The sequence below is a fragment of the Carassius auratus genome, chromosome 41 (genome assembly GCF_003368295.1).
Source record: "Carassius auratus strain Wakin chromosome 41, ASM336829v1, whole genome shotgun sequence".
Classification (NCBI taxonomy): domain Eukaryota; kingdom Metazoa; phylum Chordata; class Actinopteri; order Cypriniformes; family Cyprinidae; genus Carassius; species Carassius auratus.
Genome location: NC_039283.1, coordinates 26,590,628 through 26,615,456, shown reverse-complemented (window position 1 = coordinate 26,615,456; position 24,829 = coordinate 26,590,628). Strand labels below are relative to the sequence as shown.

Below are 24,829 nucleotides of genomic sequence, written 5' to 3'. Positions count from 1 at the left end.
TAAACCTTTGAATGACATACCAATTAATGAAGACGTGATTATTTAATTAACCATAAACATCTAAATAAGATGCATCACTGTACAAATGCAAACAATGCAAGAGATGATGCATGCATTAAATGATGCCATGCATTGCATCACATTGTGAGGTGGTTTACGATGCTCAGCACTTCAGATTAGTACTGCTTTAGCGGATTAGTACCAAAAAAATATGATATGAATTGCAATATGTTTTAATATTCAATGCATTCAAATGCAACCAGCATCACAAGCCTCCCGTGTGTAATGCATGGTGTGGAAAGCGTCCTGCGTTGTCATTGGTCTGTTCAGAGGAAACTAAACTCTGAAGAAGGCTGTAATTGTGGCGCTTTCGGAGTAATTCGATCAAACTGGCTGAAGAGCGATGGCTGGCAGGAACAAACGAGCGGCTGCGGACACAACGGAGCTCCACCAAGCCAGAGACATGATTAGATTTGAAGAACATGTCCAAATATGTGTCAATCTCTCTTGGACAGCCTCCAAATGAAATGAGATTCAATTACGCGTTCAGGAGGATGCAGAGTCGCTCCAAAATATCCGACTGATGCTGACTAGAGCCAACAGAGAGAGCTGCACAGAAGCCTGTCAGATGAATGATGCATGTGCTGATTTACAGATGAGCAGCAGATCATTAGTTAAGTATTATTTAGAAATGATGAATCAAGAGATTTGAGAGATGCGGTGCTTGCTTTAGCATGCAACAAGTGACTGTTACAGATATATAAATCATGCATGCGCATCAGCTTACATGCATCCCTGTTTAAATCATTTTTATTACTATTAGCCAGAAGGACATCATCTATTACTACTTCTGCAGTCAAGTGGCAACATATTAGCAAATATGCATGTTCTGATGAACACAAAACACTTAAAGTGAAACAGAATAACCCAGCAGCACAAGCAAACGAGACCCTATATAAGAACAAAGCGGCACGTCCTCTTGAAATCTCTCTTTCCCGACAGGAAGGCTTTTCTGAAGCCATTCTTTACAAGCTTTGCCAAAGTGAGTGGCATTATCTGTCACACACACACACACACGGCCCACTCATGCCCACGTCTCCATAGCTTATGGAAATGAGCCCCGGCCGGCAATTGAAAACACTAAGAGATGAAATCTGCGAGACAAACACAGCGGGAGAGAGAATTCAAGACGCAAGCCTAAATAAACAGCCCAAAGACACCGAGACACATCCATCTCACTATAAAGAGAACATACAGTGTGTGAGTGTGTGTGTTTACTAAAGAAACAAGCCGCAAAAAACAATGTTTTTAAAAATTTTTACATTGAAAGCTTATTGCTTTCTGGGGTAAGATGAGACGTTTTATTTCGGTGTCCGCATCAAATTAAATTTATGATTTTGTATGCATAGAAATGCAAGTAAAGTGTCCACTGTGTTGTGAAAATAAAATGTCAAAATACGGTTGAAATAATGTACTATCATCATTCAGCGGGACAGATGTATTTATGTAAAAATCAAACATATTTATTCTGATCCGTCCTTATAAAAAATACATAAACGTATAAGTGATTGTACTAAATTTTATAATATTTTATATGACTAAAAACATAGATTTTGAAGATTTAATATTACAATTAATTAGTATTTTAGGGCTGAACGGGTCATTTTTTATGTTTTTAATATGTTTATGTCACGAATCATGTTCACGGATGAGGTAATTAATTATTATTTTTTTTATTGCCTGTACCATTATACAGAGGAAGCAAGCAAAAAAAAAAATTAAATAAAATAATTCAGTGCATCACTATCGAAACATCTAAAGAATAAAAAAAATTATATATTAAATGCATGCATTTTTATATTAAACATTGGAATTGTGCGAATATAAAATGAATATATATTTACACTAGGGTTAATGTTGAAGTAGCATGAGTTTAAAAGTGTCTGGTAACTCTTAAGCGCGTCAAACTGTTGTTTTAAAGCACTTCAGCAGAAGATCTTCCAGGTCAAGGCCGTCTGAACCACTGCTGTAGAGATCAAGTGCAGGATTCAGTCTGATGAAGAGCGACTCGACTGTAAACACACTTTCTGTCTGACCTGTGATCTCTGTCTGGACCTGTGACTGTTAACAGACCAGTGTTTATCAGACCAGCTTCGTTCTGGAGCTGCTGGATTAAATGGGAATCTGCATCACCTTCTTGAAATGCAAATGTAAATGGTTATTATTATGCAACTCTTGTTTTGTTTTTGTGTTTTAGGTTGCTTTTGTTCTGAAGGCTTTACGTGGTGAACATCTCAACATCGGTTCTGAATAGAAAATATGACCTTCTCCGTTGTAATGTAGCATTTATTTCTATTGATCTTAGGGAATGCATGAGAAACGTTTCCTTCAGCTAATATACTGTATAAAAAAACAACAACTTTACACACATTACGGACCCCAAAGCAGGTTTTCCTAAGGTAAACTGACTATATTCACTGTACAATATAATAACTTTAGAGTACTTTTTTCACCTATGCTTGAAAAAATGCTGTTAAAATTTCAGAGCATTTTTTTTTTTTAAGTAAATACTTTAAATCTGCATGTTAGCTGAAAATGCAAAGACAGAATGTGTAATCTGTCATCATGCATTTGATAAAATAATTAATGCATTTACAATAATTCAGATATGAATTACATATATATTTATCACGATAAATTTTGTCTGTCAATGTTACTGGCTTCTGTTCAGATATTTTTATCGAACACAGTATTAATGGTTAAAAAATAGTTATAGTAATGGTAAAAAAAGGAAACCTTACACAACAAATAAACATTACTCAGGAATTTAAATAAGACCACTATTAGTATTACAATTTTAGTATTTTTTAAGTGTTACTCCTAAAAAAGTGCGAGTAAAATGTACTTTTGAAATGTGGGATCTTTGCAGTACTGCATCTACTGAAGCAGAGAGATGTGGAGAAATAATTGCAAAAAAAAAATGCAATAAACACACACCTGTTAATGCATTAATGTGCAACCAATGAACAATTAATAATATTCAGATTTTTTGCATTCATTGCAATGCATGCATTCAAACGGTTTATGGCACTATGAACAGACTTCACACGACTATCTCAGGGCAAACGGTCTCTCTTTGAGCCCTGAATTCATCTACTCTGCTTGCATTAATTATTCATTGGATGAGTGAGTGAATGGAGAGCGATCCTGTCCTCCTGCCGGCTCAGATGAGATGCCGTCTCGCTCTCCGACCCTGAATAGCAATGCAGTCTGTATCTGTATCTGTCTCCCGCTGCAAGCTCGGCTAAACTTACAGACTGTGACGATGCTCTTAAGCCGTACTGAGTCCTGCTCACAACATGTGGCCTGATTCACTGCTAAAGGAATATTCCAGGTTAAATACAACTTAAAAGTATGTCCATTAACACGCTCTTTCAGTTTGTAAAGCTACGGTGTATGTTTCTCATATTGCAGTTTCTTATATTTTGCATAAAGTAGCTGAAGCTCATTAACATAAACTCTAGTCTTCAGTGTCACATGATCCTTCAGAAATCATTCTAATATGCTTTCTCCAGCTTATTACAGAAGGTTCAAACATGAAATTGTGTCAATTTCTGTCTTTTTGATAACATAAAAGACATTAAATTACACTTTTTCTTTGCATTTTCAGTTAACATGCTATCGTATTATTAGCTGAAGCTAACATTCCTCATGCATTCATTCCCTATGTTAAGCATGCAGTTAGAACGAGATTTACATTCAATTGTAAAATGGGTAAGATAATATACATTTTTCAGCTACAGTAGCTGTATTTAACAAACCTTTATTGTAGGATTATGCAAGTCTGATCTTGATGCATACTATTAATTAATAAAATTTTGGTTAAGTGTACATTTTTGTCAATACATCACCAGGAAGCTGAATAAATAAGCTTCCATTGATGCATGGTTTGATTTACACGAATGACACAGACTGCAGCAGAATTATTAGGCTGCTGTCACTTTAAGACAGACTGCACAGATCCAATATACCGAAACACATCCACTTTTACTTTTTTTTTTTTTTTTTTTTTATAAAAATACTTGGATGCAACTTCCAGTTCATGGGGACTTTAAGTATTAATATGTACCTTTAATGTATGTGTACCATTTATGGTAAATAAGATACAACTGGGTAGTGCCCCAGTGACAGCATTGTACCTCAATAAATATCAAACGGCACTTAGCTTAAACAGTGTCAGAGTTTAATTAAATTAAGTTGTTACAGTATACAAAACATAAAAATATATGGATTCAGTACCGTATACAAAAACAACACAGACAAAAAAAAAAGCCTTTGTGCATTAAAGGGAATAATATTTAGAGAGTTGTACAGTTGGTTTGTTACCTTTAGATTAAACGGTGTTAACAAAAGTTGAAAAATTATTATGAAACGCATAAAATGCTATTTCCATAAACAAAGCCTTGTGCAATAACAGGGATGTTTTACTGAACATTTTATTATTGGTTTTATACTATAATGTCATATAGTAACATTGCTTAATTTATTTATATGGTAATTTTCTTTTCTAGAAATAAATGTATGCGTTTAGCAGAAATGAAGTCTTGTGCAACATAAAGAGCATAAATATATGAGGTTAATTTGTGCTCAAAACATAACAAAAACTAACTTTACCGCCTTAAAACCCACCATCATAAACTCAAAGTCTGTACAGCCTTTCCATAACACATCTATGTTAAAACTTTGCATGTGCATTCATGACCCTAAATAAGAAAAGGTCAAGATATAAATAGTTTAACCAGCATTTCAAGCTGTAAAAAACAAAACAAACAAAAAAAAACACAGCGCAGGTCAGTTTAACGTTGTGCTACTTTATAAAGACAGCAGTATCTAGGATAGATGCATCCTAAACAATCTCAGTTACTGCTGCAAAGAACAATAAAGCTATAACGGCACATCACGCACGGTGAGTTACTGCCATAGCGCTAATGTAGAGACAATTTATTCAGAGGCAGGAGTACACAGAGCTGCACACCTACTGTACTGCTTCCCTGGAGAAACCAGATGCATTTCTTTATCCATCATCCCATTTGGAGAAACAGAGGGTCTCCCGAGACGCAGAGGAACTAAACAGCCGGAAAGACCTTCTGAGGTTCAGTACAAGGTCTCCTCACACTACAGAAATGTGGATGAGCGTCTGATGAAAAGCGGGAACGGGGAACACACCGGTTTAGTGTGCAGGAGAGAGAGAGATACAGTATAAACTAGGGATGCACGATATTGGATTTTGGCCGATATTCGATATGCCGATATTTTCTAAATAATTTTGGCCGATGCCGATACCGATATCGATATATATATACAAATATATACTGATATATTTACAAATATATACTGATATATTTAAACTTTAATTTTACTGAAGAGAAATCCATGTATCTCTTCTGTACTGATTCTACCATAAATTTATTATTTTACAAATGTAGACAGACATTCACATCTGAAAAACAGGTCAATTATTTCACTTGGAGAATATCGGTTTGGCTCATCGGCAGAAATATTCATATCGGCCGATACCGATAATGGTCATTTTAAGCTTTTATCGGCCGATACCGATGTTGTGCCGATATTATCGTGCATCCCTAGTATAAACGCTGATGTTTATCAGCTCTAGACACAGAAAATAAACAGGATTACTGTGCAGGATCTCACTGCAATTTAAAGCATCAGTTCATGCGCTCAGAAAACAATCAAACAACTCAGCTTGAGTGAAACCTATTATGCTTTTCTGATTTTACCTTTCCTTTGGTGTGAATTACAACTGTGTGTTAAAACAAGATAAACAACTCGCAGTTCTTTTTCCCGCTCTGGATTCTAAGTTTATATATTGCAATTAAAGTAGCTGCGACTTTTTAATCTCACAATTCACACTTCTTGACCCTCACAATTCATTATCTCACCGTTCAGAGTTTGTCTTGCAATTAAGAGTATGTGCAGCAAATTTTTATTTATTTCTGCATTCATACATCACGATTCTGTTTATATCTTGCATTTGTTTATACCCGTTTATAGCTTGCATTTTGTCGCAATTCTATTTATTTCTGTGTTAACATGTCGCAATTGTGTTTATACATCACCATTTGGTGTTTATAACCAGCATATATTCTTGTCACAATTCGATTTACGTTTATACATCACAATTCTGTTTTTATATTGTAATTCTATTTATTTCTGTTTATACATCGCAACTGTTTATATCTCACATTTGTATTTATATGTTGGAATTCTATTTATACAGTATCTATTTTTTATGTTGCAAATGTTTATACATCAAAATTATATTTCTGTGTCACAATTGTGTGTGTATCTATCAATTCTAATTATACATTGAAATTCTATTTATTTCTGTTTATATGTCGCAATTTTGTTTATATCTTACAATTCTGTTTATGTAAATTCTATTGCAGTTTTTTTATGCAATTGTGCTTAAGTGCCACAAATTCTATTTATTTCTGTTTAAACATCACAATTGTGTTTATATTTTGCAAAAGTTTTTAAACATCACAATTATATTTATGTTGGTCACAATTCTGTTTAACTCGCAATTCAGTTAATGCAATGCAGTTCTATTTATTTCTGTGTTTATAGGTCACAATTGTGTTTAAACATTCTGTTAATCTAGTGATTCTGCTTATACATTGCAATTCTATTTCAGTATTTATACATTGCGATCGTGTTTATACCTCACAATTCTGTTTATACATCACAATAATTTATTTCTGTGTTGCAATTGTTTATACATCCCAATTCTGTGTTTTTCGGTTGCAATTCTATTTTTACGTCATAAGTCTGTGTTTATACATCACAATTGCGTTTATATGTCGCAATTCTGTGTTCATATGGTACAATTCTGATTTCATAGTGCACAATTCTGTGTTTATACATCACAATTCTGTTTATATGGCACAATTCTGTGTTCAAATTGTGGAATTCTGTTTATACGTCATATTCATTTGTGTATACATCATAATTCTGATTTCATAGTGCACAATTCTGGGTTTATATGCACAATTCTGTTTATATGGCACAATTCTGTTTACACGTCACAAATCTGTTTATATTTCATAATTTATATTCCACAATTTGGTGTTTATATCTCACAATTCTTAATTTATATTCCCCAATCCTGCGTTTATCTTACAGTATAAAAAGCAAGTACCGGTATTCAAATTCTGAATCTTTATAAGTCAGAAAGAGTCACTGTAAAATGTATTAATGCATGACTGTGATTATGATGACTATGCACGATTTTCTATGAATTACAAAGTCATTTGAATTACTCAGTTGAATATCCTGTTTTGTAGGCCTATAAAAAAAAAACCCAATTATGAATAAAAACAGAATCCATTGATGTGGAAGTTTCAAATTTCAATATTTTATTCAGAATACAACATAGACGTCTGAGGAGACAAGTTGCTCAAGTTTAGGAATAGGAATGTTGTCCCACTCTTGTCTAATACAGGCTTCTAGTTGCTCAACTGTCTTAGGTCTTCCTTGTCGAATCTTCCTCTTTATGATGCACCAAATGTTTTCTATGGGCGAAAGATCTGGACTGCAGGCTGGCCATTTCAGTACCCGGATCATTCTTCTACGCAGCCATGATGTTGTAATTGATGCAGTATGCCGTCTGACATTGTCATGTTGGGAAATGCAAGGTCTTCCCTGAAAGAGACGACGTCTGGATGGCAGCATATGTTGTTCTAGAACTTGGATATACCTTTCAGCATTGATGGTGTCTTTCCAGATGTGTAAGTTGCCCATACCATCAGAGATGCAGGCTTCTGAACTGAGAGCTGATAACAACTTGGGTTGTCCTTGTCCTCTTTAGTCCGGATGACACGGCGTCCCAGTTTTCCAAAAAAAGAGCTATAAAATTTTGAGTCGTCTGACCACAGAACAGTTTTCCACTTTGCCACAGTACATTTTAAATGAGCCTTGGGCCTGAGAAAACGCCTGCGCTTCTGGATCATGATTAGATATGGCTTCTTTTTTGACCTATAGAGTTTTAGCCGGCAACGGTGAATGGCACAGTGGATTGTGTTCACCGACAATGTTTTCTGGAAGTATTCCTGAGCCCATGTTGTGATTTCCATTACAGTATCATTCCTGTATGTGATGCAGTGCCGGGCATCCAGTATGGTTTTCTGGCCTTGACCCTTACACACAGAGATTGTTCCAGATTCTCTGAATCTTTGAATGATATTATGCACTGTAGATGATGATAACTTAAACTCTTTGCAATTTTTTTTTGAGAAATTCCTTTCTGATATTGTTCGACTATTTTTCACGCGGCATTGGGGGAATTGGTGATCCTCTGCCCATCTTGACTTCTGACACACTGCCACTCTGAGAGGCTCTTTTTATACCCAATCATGTTGCCAATTGGTCCTCCAGCTGTTCCTTATATGTACATTTGACTTTTCCGGCCTCTTATTGCTACCTGTCCCAACTTTTTTGGAATGTGTAGCTCTCATGAAATTCAAAATGAGTTACTATTTGGCATGACATTTCAAAATGTCTTACTTTCAACATTTGATATGTTATCTATATTCTATGGTGAATAAAATATACGTTTATGAGATTTGTAAATTAGTCCATTCCTTTTATACTCACAATTTGTACAGTGTCCCAACTTTTTGGGAATCGGGTTTGTAGATATATATATATATATATATATATCAGATTACAGATGTAAAAAAAGCAGTTTTGTGTTGACTTTAATAAGCCAGCAGCTTCTGCATGTGTGAAAACGGAAAGGAGTTAACAGGAAATGATTTCAGATTCAATCTGACACAACAAACCAACGTTTCTGCTGTTTTGCCCAAGATATACTGACTAGTGGAAAGATAAGGTCAAGTTCAGAACAGTGTGGCTCTGCGCGACCACACCTCCAAACCAACTTCCTGTTTCTGGCCTTATCTGAAACAGAGGTCGGGTCACTTCCGAAAGCAACCACTGCACCCACTGCTTGAGCAAACCACATGGAAACGCAACTAAACACAAATATGTGTGTGGTTATTAAGTGCAAACAAATGGCATGCCATCTTTAAGTATTGAGCAATTAAATAAAATAGTAAACAGCTTCAAGTTTCAGAGGTAAACGGTTTAATCAAATTAAAACCTTTTAAACATAATAGAAATTAATAAATATATTTAGTAAAATATTATAGTGAAATATTCAGGTTTAAGTTAAGCATATAATTTAATTTAAATTATTTTTATTGTCATTGCACGATTTGTACAACAAGATTCAATTTGCAACTCCTTGTGGTAAAAATAAATAAACAGAAATAATAAAAGCAATAAAAATGTATTTATGATATATTACTGTAGTAAAATATTTAAGTTTGGGAAAGCAAACAATATATTAAAATTATTAAAGAAAAAAAAGTTAATTATAAATATGAATAAATATGAATATATTTGATAAAATATTAGAAGCAAATTGTAAAAATCAATTTAAGAATAAGAATTTTAAAAAAGTAATTCTTTAAGTTTTATACGTACACAATATAATTAAATTGATAACTAATAATTTATAAAATCAATAATTAATAAATTTTGAACAATATTATATTAAAATATTACAGTTAACAAAGTATAATGAAATTATTAATAAAATCAAAAATTTACAGTAAAATATAAGGTTTAGGAGTTATTCGTAATTAAAATAAAGAAATACTAATACAGTAAAATATAATTAAATATTAAAAACACTTAACTTTTAATATTATCAAAATTAAATACTAACAGTAAAATATTATAGTAAAATACTTAAGTTTTAGAAGTAAACCGCATAATCAAATTATAATAAAATGTATTAAAATAGATTCATATTATATTCAGTGAAATATAATTAATAAACTAAATTAAAAAATAAACTAAAATTTCTAATAAAAGTAAACATAATAACAAGCACATTACAATCAACCACACAAATTTTCAGTATTAAAATAAATATTAAGAAATAGCTGAAAAATGCATTTAAATGCATTTTCACATTTGATTCCATTTGATTCAAATCCACTCTTTCAACTTGTAGGTCTATTTGCGCAATATACTTTCAGATCCAACAATAAGTGTCTCATTTACACAATTCGCTTTATGAAGGCAATTTACTCTGAGAAGCAGCAATGAGACATGCATTATGCAAATGAAATTCATGATTTCAGGCAAGACCGATTTTACAAGTGGACTCAGGTCTGGTTCACTGGTCCAAAACAGAGTTCAGAAATCTGCTTTCAACTAAACCAAACTCTGACGTCAAACCAAGCTCATGCAAAAACACCCTTATGCGCTTAAAGAGGAGAGGAATATGAAAAAGCAGAGAAAAATGTGAATATAAAATCACATCAATGCGAGCAAAAACCTATAATATATGTAAATGCACAAAGCTGATTTAAACACATGAATGTCCTTGATATGATAATCAAATTAACAATATATATTACTACAGTAAAATACTATAGTCAACTAACTTTTAAAATAAAAAGCTACATCAAATAATATAACTATATTATTGGTTTTAATAGTTTAATTTTAAACTATACAGTATGATAATCAAATCAATAATACATTTTACTACAGTAAAATATTATAGCAAACTATTCAACTTAAAAAACAAAAGTATATATTAAAATGCATGCATACATAGTGTTTACTACAGTAAAATATAATAGCAAACTATTCAACTTAAAAAACAAAAGTATATATTAAAATGCATGCACATATACATACATAGTGTTTACTACAGTAAAATATTATAGACAACTAACTTTCAAAATAAAAAACTACATCATATAATAGAACTATATTGTTTTTAATAGTTTCATTTTAAACCATACAGTACGATAATCAAATAAATAATACATTTTACTACAGTAAAATATTATAGCAAACTATTCAACTTAAAAAAAGGATATATTAAAATGCATGCATATATATATATACACATGCATAGTGTTTACTACAGTAAAATATTATAGCAAACTATGCAACTTAAAAAAACGAAAATATATATATTAAAATGCATGCATATATATACATAGTGTTTACTACAGTAAAATATTATAGCAAACTATTCAACTTAAAAAAAACGACAGTATATATTAAAATGCATGCATATATATACATATTGTGTGTGTCTGTGTGTGTGTATAAAAATAAAATATAAATAACACTTATCTTTATATTATTGTATATACTGGAGTTTTTTACTATGATAAAAGCTACTACAGTAAAATTATACTATATACACTATACTAATTTTATAATTAAAATTGTTAAATTTAAGAAAAAATATATACATTTAATATTATTTATACTATATAGATGCTGCTGCGTCTATACAGTATAAATAATATTAAAATTATGCATTTTATTTACACTGCACTGACATTTGAAAAGCGATTATTATTCATTATTTGTCACTTTGTGTTACAAGAAGTTCAGAACACGACTGCAATTTATCTGCTCTTTTCCTCTGTAAACAAGGTGGGCAGATATTGTCACTCCCACATGAGCTAAACAGGAAAAATGATTCAAGTCCTTTGGGCTGTAATGATTTCTGTGTACCGCTGTTCATTAACGGCCTAATTGTGTTGGTAATGAACAAAACACCCTTCTCAAAAGCAGGGCAAGGCACTAAACATCCATTTAATTAAAAACTATTTCTACCAATATCGTCCCGGTGGAAAATCACTCGCAATGCCTGACTGAACCGAAGACGGCGTTCACAATCACTGAAACCAGCAGAACATCATCCTGACGAAACGGCGTCTGAAACACCACACTTCATTTCCAACAGTTCTGCATTAAACAGCATATTTGTCAAATTTGCTACTTGCATGATTTGCATTCCTGCTCTGAACTTTATTGAACGAAGAATAACTATAATATTATAGATATATTATAGATAATAAATATAATAGACACCGCTTGTGAGGCACTAATTCAATGATGTTTATCAAATAATATTGCATGCATCATTACATGAAAAACATGTCCAGATCCCATTTCATCTCTAAAATGAAAGGAGAATACATTTTGTGTGTGTGTGTGTGAATATGATTTTCTATTATATTACATGAAAAAAGCAGGATTCACATTTTTTTTATTGATTTGTAGATTTTTTTTATAATACAAAAAGCACAGATGGATCATATTATCGAGTATATTCCATATTATTTTTAATAAGAAGCCTATTATTGGACCATTCATTGTTCAAAGTGTGATATCAAATTATTCTCTTTTACAGTAGATAATAAATAATAATATTTTGTTTTTATACATATTGACTTATAAATATATAATAGGTAAAAAAAAAAATGCGTCATTGTTTTTTTCCCCATTACAGTAATGAGATTTTTACATTATTCACATTGTGAAATAGGCTAAATTTCCTTTTTATTTAAAAGAAATTGCCGGCTCTTGATAGTTTCATGCGATTAAATCAAAACAATGATAATAAAAACCATAACACTACTATAAATCTCCAATAAACTCTGATAATGAAAACCTTTTTTCACAACATGATCTGGTACCAGCAAAAAATATTTATTCATTGCCTAAAAGTTTGAGCTTCTCTTTGAATGCTGAATGTGAACAAAACAGTCCGAGGAATAATCTTTCCAAGACAACAATCAGACTTTTAACACACTATTGCACAATTCTGACCAATTATACTGACCAATTAGACCAAGATAAAAGCCTGAAGAGATTAGAGGAAACGCTTCTCAAAGATAAATATGAGGGCCTAAAGCATTATGGCTGGTCTAATATATTTTTTTAATAAATATTTTGTAATTTTTTATTTTATTAATTATATGTGCACGTGTTTGTGTATGTGTAATTAATACAGTAAAAATATTTATAAAAAATTACTTAATATATATAGATAAATATATTATTTAAAAATAATTTATAATATATCATTTTATAATTTATTTACTTTATAAATTAATTTATATTATTATACATAAATATATTTATTATTTTACAAGTAATTTATTTTATTCATTTTATTATATATAAAATATTATGGCATTTTTGCTGAAAATTCAAGGGTTTGGTGACCCAAGTGAGCTATTTTTGGGAAACTAGCACTCTATATGCAGTACAGGAAAATCTCTGCCAGCTGACACATTTCTACCAGTGCATGGTCTATAATATCAGACTGCCAAACCCTCATCAGAGCCATGACAATATCATTGCCTTTTGCTCAAGCGTCTGATTTTCTATAATTAGCATGTCCATAATTACAAGTCCAGTGTGTGGTGGAAAAGAACAGAAGTTTTCAAGCACTGAAGCGATGCATTGAAACAGACTGCAAGCTTAAAACCTAGAATTTGAACTCTAAATACTCCTGAACACACAATAGGAAACTCTGGTCGCCAGCAGAGCGTTTGGCTGGGAGCAGAGCGGAGCTCATGCAGAGGTCATGTCTGCTCACATCTGATGCAAAGTAACTCAACATAACAAACGTGAGTCATTGTGCAACAAGCAAAACAAACAAATGCTCCTTTAGAGTCTAAACTACTGGTAAATCATTTGCACTACCTGACCTTGACCCTACACTACAGCATTTTGTAACCACTCCATGCACTTGATAAATCTTATGCAATTGCATGAATATAATTTGTATTGCAGCTCAAATAGTATTGCATTAAATTGCATATTTACATGTTCTTGCATTCTGGGAGAAAACATTAAGATACAGCCTAATATTCACAGAAGCTGAAAGAGGCTCGACAAAGTTAATGAAGCGGCTAGAATTAGATCACAAATTTAAACCAGACATTTTAATGCATTTCTCCTCAGTTTTATTACAGCACATAATCACAATGATGTTTATTATACTTCAAGTGCACTCATGGGCCGTTCACACAGGAAGCGTTCTTGCATTCAAAACAGCCAGACGGAGTGCATTAGCATGGAGTAAAACACACTGAAGATCAACGGTTAAAATAAGTATTTTCTTACATTTATTTGACGCGAGTACGACAATAGGCAGAAACTAGTTTTAAATATGGATTTTTTCTTACAAAAACTCATAATTCGCATCAAGAGGCATTTATTCACCCTTTGCAGCTGCATGTAGCACTGTTTATGATGGATGGACGCACTTTATTAGACTTCTTGTGGACTATTGATAAACAACATCCATTCACTGCCATTATAAAGCTTTGAAGAGCCAGGACCTTGTTTAACACAGCTCTGATTGGATTCCTTTGAAAGAAGAAAGTCATATACACCTAGAAAGTATTGACGTAGAGTAAATTATGGGGTATTTTTCATTTTTGGGTATCTATCCCTTTAAAAATACTGCTAAAAAAAATCATACTGACCCCAAACCTTTGAAATGGCAGAACATGTTTCTAGTTGCATGCAAACCAAACTGTTTTATAAATTAGTCTTCACTAGTGGCCTGAATTTGCATTACTCTAAAATCCATTTCCATTAACTATGAACCGCTTCTAAAGGTCGTGGGAAATCATGTCAATACTGACCAACATTTAGCTGAATACACTATCTTAAAAGATAAGATAGATACACAAAATAAGTGCATGTACAAAGAAAATACTGCATGTGTAGCACATCAGAGAGCTGGTTGACCCATTTTGAAAGGACAGCTCACCCAAAGCTCTTGTACAGTGAATGGGTGCCGTCAGAATGAGAGTCCAGCTGATAAAAACATTACAATATTCCTCTATCCACTGCTTTCTCCTGCTGTCTCTCACATGTTTGTGTAGAGCTGTTTTGGCTTGTAAACGGTGCTTGATCTGTGCAGATTTCTCTCCTGATTCAGACCAGACCACTTTTTCACTGGAGGAAGCATTATTATGGATTATTGACTTGTATTTAAGCAATGGTTTGTAGTTAAACACGTCTTAATGCTGGACTTGTCTCAGCTTTTGTCTTCTCCAGAGGTTAACTTATGGACTGTGGATTATTGTGATGTTTTTTTATTAGACTCTCATTCTGACGGCACCCATTCACTGCAGAGCAAGTGATGCAATGCTAAATTTCTTCTTCTATCTTGAATGGCCTGAAAGTGAGAACATTTTCAGCAAATGTAAATTTTTGGGTGAAATATTCCTTTAATGAATGATGCTGATGTTGGAAGCTCAGTGTAAAGAAACAATTCTAAATGTTGAAGTATAAACTCAATCAACATGTGCAATAAATCAGTCATCACAGTTACTGTGGTAACTAAATCTAGCCTATATGTAACCAAGTAAATGCATCAAGTTTAGTTTGCCCATATTAAGAAAGGCAATTCTCAAACAGAAGAACAGATGCCGTAATCATGACTCATCTACCGTTTCAATAGCCAGAAGCTAATTGTGCTCACCTGCCCCTCACTAGCAGCTCCGAGGCCTGCAGCGTCCTCCTCCGCATCGAGAAGAGGAACAGGATCTTGGCTTTCCTGAGAGGAAGTGCTCATTACAGCGTATGGCTTCACTCTCTGCTTCCACACAGCCTCGGGCTAAGCTCTGCCAAGCTGCTCCTTGTAACTCTATCCATCTCACAGAGCAGTGAACGCCCATTCAGCATGTCCCAACAGGGGATAAACCCTCCAGTCAGCTCCCCGTGACAAAAGGAGGGAGGCATTGATAAATGAGAGGCCATAGACTCGACAAGCTTCACATCCTCAAGGATGCGAACCGCAAATTCCTCTAGACTTTCTGGGGAAGCTCAAAAAACTCTGGCAAGAACATTTCCAACCTTCAGCGGGTGCCATGAGTGCAGCTCCAGTCAACTAGAAGAGACTATACCGATGTATCATGAAGAAAAGCACAAGTTTTAGCTACAGAAAGAGTTTTTTGAACCCCAATACCATATAATCAAGTGCCACCTTTGACTCGAATACATTGCAATAATGAGTATTGATATTGAAATTAATGCTGCAATGCAAAAAAAAAAAAAACATATAAAAATGTATCCAGAACAGGACTTTATCTAATTAATAAAGCATCAATTTCTGTTTGATTTATGCAAAGAGCATTGATATTAAAAATAACACCTATGTCACCAAAGACCATAATGGTCCTGAAATAGATTTCTTTTTCATTAGGCAAATCCAAAATATGTTGATATTATTTATGCTAAATAATCATTGATTTGCATTTGATTTATGCAAAATAGCTACTCGTTTATGTTTAATTTATTAAGCACTGCTATTAAAATTAAGGCACATCAAACATCAAATGATCCATTGATACCAAACACCGTAATGGTCCTAAAATAAGGTTCATTATATTAATTAAAAATATAGTGATAGTATTTATGCAAAATACACATTGATTTAGGTTTGATTCATGCATAGATATTAACATTAATGCCACAATGCAAAACATCATAATGGCCTTTAAATAGGCTTAATTTATTACTTTCTCAATGCAATTATTTTTTTCTTTCAGTTTTGCATTGAAATGTGACCAGTTTTCTTGAGATCAACCTAAGTATTTACTCGTTTCCAAACAGCTACAATAACGCTTCCAAGAGTCAGTGTTAAAAGTTTTTGTGTTTCAAAAAGAGTCTAGTTAAATCTGGATTTAGATTAGCTAGTGCTTGAACGTCACACAACAGAAACGAACAGTGATTGGTCGCTTCACCTGTCAATCAAACCGTCAGTTCCAGTCATAGCATGCGATGGATCAGCAGTGGATTTCACTTAGATCAGCGAAACAAGGTCAATATTTGGCTTCATTCACGTCAAGCTACTCACCGTTCGTGCAACAACGAAACAACCAATGGTTGAAGGAGAACATATGTAAAGTTAGTCCTTGTTTTTAAGATCTTCAAGCCTAAAGCACACCTGCTGGATGCAAACTCAATAATCTTGGAAAAACTACCATCCTTGACCATGCACTGTTTGTCAAGACTGCAAACAAGATCTGAATCATATTTCAAACATTTACATTATATCCATCTGTAGTTTCACTCAACTTGACTAAAAAGCTAAGAGATTGATGGCTTTTAGTGGTTGAGCACTGATTCCCCCGATGAGCTGATCTTCGGCATTATTAATACTTAATGGAGCTGTTTATGATGATTAGGTTAGACATGAATATGCATGGCTCTGACAGGAGGTGGCACAGAGGGAAGCCAGAGGCATCCGTGAGGCTAACACTGTGTAAAAACAGCACAACATAAATAGTTAATTCAGCAAGTGGCTTTAATAGCAACAGTACAAACCCTCTATGAATCACTGAAATTACATGCATCTAGGTCAGTGCAGGTTGATGCGCATCAACAAACAGGCAAATTCAACAAGAAATGATAACAAAATCACAATCCTGATGAAAAATGGTTTATTTTCATAAACTTCTCTAGTCTCTAAAACATCTTTCCTTTTTTGATGATACTAACTCCTTCCTGCCTCAAAGTAACGCCCACTTTTGACCAGCCAATCAATTCCTGATGTAAGAAAATTAAGCCCCGCCCTAAAATTGGTTTTTGGATATCCAGTTTCATATATGTCAGATTATAAAAGTAAAATATGCTGTAAAATTTACCCAAAATGAGCATTTCAAGTTGACTTCAAAGTCAAACACGCAAAAAAAAAAAAAAAGGTAAATTGCTTGATTTTGCCTTTCATTTTCCACTCATTTGCCCAAAATAAGGTAAGAAATCCAGTCCAGTACAGGCTTTGCCACTACAGCACTTCATAACCATCCAGCACTTTCCATAAAAAGACATTTCAATATATGCTCACTGAACTCTGGAAACTTACCGTTTCTACAGTTACTCATTTGACAAAGTCTGATTTCAGTACGTTAGAGAAATCAATATGATGTCAGACAGCTGGACCTTAGCCTTGAACTACTGTGAAACCACATGAACCTGAATAAACAGCACTCTGACATTTGAAAGGAAAAACTCACTCCGAAACGAGAACGGTCATCATTTCCTCCCCAAACCACAATGCCGTTTCTTTTTCCCTCAAACACAAAAGATTACAATTCTGAAGAATACTCTTAAATACTCTAAAAGCTCCAAAATATCATTAAAAAACACCCTAGAGTGAGAAAGTATCAGAGTAGTCCAGTATATAATGCTTTATTTTTCCAGACTACTGCAGTCATGAGAGTTTTCTATGAGCAACAGACCCAAACTGACGTCATTATTTCACTGAATAACTCTCAAGCCAGATCAGACTTTAGTCACGCTGCATTTATGTTGGAAATTTCACCTTTTGCTTCTCAGTAAGTTTTGTCATGAGGGTTTAGAACAACATGAAGCCGGTTAAATGATGACAGAATTTGCATAAATTATTCTTTTCTTGCAAAGTTTCACTTTAAATTAAATAAGATACATCAAGACTTGTCATACACAATAGCAACTTCAAACTTTATATAAGACAAAACTTATAGAAGACATATGCAAAAAATGTAACTACAAATAAAGTTCATAATGTTTCTAAAAATAGCAGTAGCAAAAATAAAAATAAAATAAATATAAAATGTACGTACTATTTACATTTTACTAATACAAAGTATAACGTAAACAATGAGATGTGTCAAGTATCGTCACAGAAAAAAGCTCATTTAAACTAAGACAAATTGGAAAAAATCTCAGCAAAGGAGAATTGCTCACGAACACAGATTTAGACAGATTTGTGAACAATATCTGAGAGAAATAGGCCTTTTGTGTACATAGAAAAAGTCTTAGATCTTTACCTCATGAAAAATGGGGCAAAAACAAAAGAGTTGCGTTTATAATTTTGTTCATTGTACATTTATACTATATAATTATACATTATAGTAATAGAAAATATACGGTTAGACACATCAAACCAGCCATAAATAATATCAAATTTAAACTTTGAAACAAAAATGATGTGCTATTGCGTGTATATATATATATATATATATATATATATATATATATATATATATATATATATATATATATATATATATATATACACACACACTGTTTGTGTGTGTGTGTGTATGTGTGTGTGTGTGTGTATAAAACAGTATATCTGAGAAGTGACAAAAACAGAATGTTTCTAAAATACATACATTAATAAAATAAAAAAATATTTAAAGATTTTAACATTTACTGGAGGATAAAAACAAAATAAGAGGTGTATGGCCATGCAAAGCTGGCTGCCATGATGCTATGATGTGATTGCTAATGCTAAGGTGTTTCAGGTGATTGTTTACTGGACCATAAATTCTGCTTCCTACAAATGCCGAACTTAGTAAAGTGAAACCACAGCTCTCTTCAGCAACACAGGATTTGAGGATTCATTCGTGTTTGGAGAACAAACTCTGTGGAGAGTTACACACCGAAGTTCAAAGCTTAAGCATCAGCAATAATAATAATAGCAATGTTTAGTATCAAAACAATAAAAGCACCTCACCAGCACTAAAGCACGCCACTAAAAAAATAAATAAGCAAAGCAGCACTAAAGCTCATGTTTCCGTAATAACTGAAGCATGTTGTGGGTCCATTTTCAGCTTTCTCACCCCCATGTGAGAGCGAAACTCATTCTGACACAAGAAGTTTCAGTAGCACTCCAAAAAAAAAGATCTAACCACCATTGATTTGCCTGAAGACAGATTGAGGAACAACAAACCTTCCCCAGCACAGTCGATGCATGTATTACACATATCAAAACAAGGCAGAAGTTTCTGTCCAGAAGCTGCAAACAGTGATCAGTGTCAGTTAAGGGACACTCATACAGACCGTGTAGATTCTAACTGAGGTCATGGAACGAAAAGCAGGGGGCAAGTGGTCACATGTGCTTTATATGCAGCTTTCTACATTATTAGATCTTTGTTGGCCAGTGGTTTTAGATTTCGTAATCATTTCACCATTTCAATCTTGCTTAAAAGCTTATAATATGCATTAACTATAGTGTTACAACACGCCCTGCTATAGTGGCCAAGGTGTTAAAATCTATTTTTCTCGTGCAATAACATTGAAAATGTCCAATGTTTTGTAGACAGTTCACACAGACTGATTTATACACTGCAGTAAAAGTGTGACGACTAGCCCCGACTCACCTATAGCTTAAGGTTAAAAGCACTGGCATCTTCATATCAGTTATGCCTGCTGCTGTTCACCTCAAGGCAATTTAGCTCTAAATCATTTAGGAAGTGCTTTTTATCTCAAGTGACACTTCTCACAGGCACAATCCCACAGGAGTAACACATCTTACAGATTTCACATCAACAGCCTTTTAGGCTACACAACTATGGAAGCCTTTTTCTGAAATGTGTGTGTGTGGGGGGGGGGGGGTATTCACAATTTGGTAAATAATAATTATGATGAAATCATAATAAGTCATAATTAAGAGATAAAAATCACTATTAGTGGTGGACCGATATATTGACAAGGCCGATATATCGGCCGATATTTGCCGTTTTTCAAATATCGGCATTGGCCAATTAGGTTTTCCTGTTCGAGGCGGGACTTTATTTTGACGGCGCTGAGACTGGCAGCACCTGAGCACACATTGCTCATATTCTCCCTCTTGTTTACTGTCTTTCTTAACAGTACTGTCTAAAACTGTTAGAGGTCTGTCTAATAATCAGACAGAACGGTTAAACGAAGGAATCAATGTATACAGAAAGTATTATAACGATTTCTTTTATATTATTAGTAATAGAAGGCAAACATTATAATACTTTCTGATTTGCCGTTAGCATAGAGCAAATACACATTTATATAATTTAAACAAATCTTTGAATGACTAATGAACATTTAATTTCACAAACCTTGCAAACTTAGTTGAATCCTGCTTTGATGCATGCATTTTTATCCATCATGTTCGTGTTCTTGTTTCAACTCGTGATTTAAATTCATGCTTCTTTATGCATTCGCCCACTGTAATATCCATGTCATTTTCTCTGTGTGCTGTATGTAAAATGAGTGTTACTCTAGCTTTATTGGAAAAATATGATTCCCAATGCACACAAACTTCCCAGAATACTGAGTGCCCTGTTGGTTACAGTGTTTACTTCCTTTTTAATTATATTTTTATTAAATACTTGTTTATTTGTGAAATTCATCCAAAGTATACCTGTATACGTATGTTTATTTTACACATTTATTTTGTAATCCATTGTCAAATGATTTAAAATTTATTAAATATTATTAATAATAAATTAAACAATTAAGTTGGCTTTATATCGCCTCTCGCCTTATTTTTGACTATGTCGTGATTTGTAACTTTTGTCATAATTCCAAATTTGTCTCATAATTACGACGTTTATCTAATCATGTTTACTTTTCATAATTTGGAGTTTTTATTCCATAATTAGTATATCAATTTATAACTTTTCAAATCATATTTTTTTACCTTTTATCTCACAATTATGACACGGCATGTCAACATTTCAACTTTCTCTCATAATTATGGATAAGTATGTCAAGTTTATCCAATGATTAGGATTATGTCATTGTATTTGTCATTTAACTGTTACAATTTATCTCTTATTTATGACTTATTATGTGATAGTTTATAACGCTTTGTGATAATTCCAAATTTTTCTCTCATAATTATGATACAGTATGTAACGGTTTCTTCTTATCTTACAGTTATTGCAAGTCATAATTTCGTCTTTTTATGCCAAAGTTATGACTTAGTCATAATTTATAACTTTTTATATTATTTATTCCACCTTTAACCACATAATTATGAAGGTTCGGAATTCTTATTTTGTTTTTCCTTTATCTTACAACTTTGACACAATATGTCAATTTCGACTTTTATCTCATAATTATGGCGTGGCATGTCATAATTTATAACTTACGTCATAATTCCGCCTTTTATATCATAACTATGACTTTACATCTCATGATTTCCAAGGTTTATGTATCATAAATGGGCTTCCATTCACTGTAGACCATAATGAGAGCCATCACCTCACCTCTTTGACTTTCTCCCTCCGCTGAAGCGTCTCGGAATCCGATGGAGTTCCCTTGTTCTTCCCCAAAGCTGGTTTGTGCAGACACTTTTTAAACGCCTCATAGCTGTACGCGCTCCCGCGTTGCCCGTCATGCGCGGGCGAGGTGACCCGCTCGTCCCTGGCCGCCGGTTCGTGCGCCTTCGCCGGACTCCACTCGTCCTGCGCTCTAGTCCCAACAGATCTGACCACGGTTCTCGCTCCATGGGTGACCGAGGGCTTGCGACTCACTTTCAGTTTGACATTCGCCCCCTCGCCCCCTTTTAAACCCGCCCGCTGATGCTCTGGATCCCCGGGCACCTTTTTGGAAAGCACACTTTCGGAGCCTACGGTCACCGCGGGATTCTCGTTCTTGGAGAGGAAGATGCGCTTCAGGCGCACGGTGTCGGGTAGAAAGAAAAGTGCCCCGAAGCACAGAGTAACCAACCCCGACAGGAACAGCAGAAACACGAATTTCTGAGACAGACGAAGCCCCATGCCCGATGCTGAGACACCGGGTAACTTACGGAGCACCATTTAAACTCTCCACTTAAGCACGAGGATACACACCTTGGTTAGAAAGCGCAAGCAACACGTCTCCTGTGCAAACTGAACTCTCTCCTGGTCAAAGTGCTTAAATCTTCCCGAAACAATCTATTTAAGAGACCACAGGTGGCGTCAACATATCTGCGCACAACAACAGCGTCATTGCGCATCAGTGCGCGCTCACTGCTTCAAAACCAGCTTCCTTTAGTTTCAGAGCAGTCATGCAACATCTCATCCGGGAGACCGAAATGAGACATTAAATTCTTAAATGCCAATAAATCAACAAAATGTTATGCACAGCCAAAACTTAAACTACGTTGACTTAAAAGTACTCTAAGTTAAAGCAGCATTTAAGTAGCATATAATAATATGCACAGCAAAAAGTCATCACATCAAAGCAAGTCGAAACGCTTTAAAAGCAAGTAAACACACTGCTTTCAGAAAATGACAATGATGCTCAACTGGAAAGCGAAATAACGCGTTTATGCACGTAAATGCACTTTGAAAAGTTAAGCAGCAATTGCGTAGTCTAAAATATGCACAGCCAACTTAAGTCATTTATGCATAATTAAACACCTTATTAGGCAAGCAAATGCCTGCACTGAAGATAATGACGCTTTATGAACTTAAAAAGTTAAAGTGGCCTATTATGTCATGCACAACCACAATTCAAGCTACGTCCCTACCAACATACAGATGTCTAGAAGACTAAACTGAAGCCTTATGAGCGTGAAAGCACTTTAAAAAGAGAAAGCATCACATTCATGCATATTAAAACGCCAAGCATCAACGTGCTCGCACACTGCTTTCTAATGCTGCTGCTGCTGAAGACTCATGACCAAACAGGGCAACACTGAAGTTTAGCGCATGAAATAAGACAAATCCGAGCTGAAACCCCCCAAAACTGCAACATATTGTGTTATCTCACAACATCTACGCGCGTTTGGCACGGTGCACATCACCGCAGGACACAAGAGCAGCAAAAATACATCCAGAGATCAAATCGAGAGTGTCGACGAAGCGACGAGACGCCGTAATTCGGTCCAAGTGTTTGTTAAAAACTGTTGGGTTTGCTCTGTTTAAGCGCCGTGCATGCTCAAAACTCTCCGGTGCTGCGAAAGTCTACGTCCAATGCGTGAAGAAGGACGTCCGTGCTCGTAAAACGTGTTCGACAGATGGATGGATCATTCCTCGGAAACGTAACCTAATGAAAACACGCCGCGTCTTCCCTTTACTGCGCGTTCTCTCTCTCTCGCGCGCTCGCCCGGTTTTATCACCAGAGAAGGACGGAAGCAAATAAATCGCTGTAGGATAGTCTCGTGCTTTCAACGCCTTGCTGTGAAACCGTTATGATCCGCAGACTGAAAGCGAAACAGAGCTCTGTGACTGGGCGGTCTGCTGCAAACCCTTTGATCAGCAGCAGCAGCAGCGGTGACGGGGAGCGAGTCATTAACGAGCGCGAGCGCGAGCGCGAGCACGAGCACGAGCGCGAGCCGACACATCCACCGTGTGGCGGGTGTGGGTAATAAACTTGGACAACGGGGTTTGTTCTCCATTTAATAAGCTACATTTGTATTTAAAGAGTGAAATAGCAGTGTTAATTTTCATCTAGCAGTGTATGGTTCAGACGCCGATTCATTTTAGCGAATTTTACCGATTCAAAAATCCGATTCACAAGAAGCATTCTCACCAGACCAGAACATTTAATCTTGAAGTTTAATCACTATGTTTTCTTTATTATGTTAGGTTATACATACATGTTTTTCGTTGAAATTATTGCTATATTCGTTTAATCCGTATTATAAAAACATGACGTTGTAAATAAAATGTTTTACGTTAATAGCATTTCACATTCAAAGTATTTCAGTAGGCTATTTCTGATTCAAAATGTATTGTTTAATTAAGTGCGTTAATTGCGTTTCTCTAAAATTGTAAAATTTAGAGATTTCTTAATGGATTTTTCTACACATTTTTTTTCCAGCCTAAAAATGTATTTATTAATAGCGATTTTGAAATAATGTTAACAATATTGATTTACTTTCCTAGCAATCTGCAAACATATGTCAGTTCAACCTATTCATAAAAAAATAAAATAAATTCATAGCTAAATTGTTTTTCGATTAATCGATTAAAAAAACGATTCACAATAAGGGTTGTCAGAACATTTATTTTTATAGCAAACTTCGAGTTTAATCATCATGTTTTCATTATTATGTTAGGTTATAAAATCTGTATTCATACAAGAAAACGTTTTACGCTTTTGTATATTCCAGTGTGTTAATTGCGTTTCTCTATAATTTTGAAATTTAGCGATTTCT

At 34.4% G+C, this 24,829-nt stretch overlaps 1 protein-coding gene across 1 annotated transcript in view; it reads right to left on the bottom strand.

The window, feature by feature from the left end:
• Window positions 1–23,916, bottom strand: part of LOC113059463 (mannosyl-oligosaccharide 1,2-alpha-mannosidase IC-like) — a 104,985-nt gene extending 81,069 nt beyond the window's left edge. Inside the window, exon 1 of the mRNA XM_026227996.1 lies at window positions 21,951–23,916. Coding sequence (XP_026083781.1) covers window positions 21,951–22,502 — 552 coding nt within the window. The 5' untranslated portion in view covers window positions 22,503–23,916. The remainder of the gene's footprint in view (window positions 1–21,950) is intronic.
• Window positions 23,917–24,829: the final 913 nt, after the last annotated feature.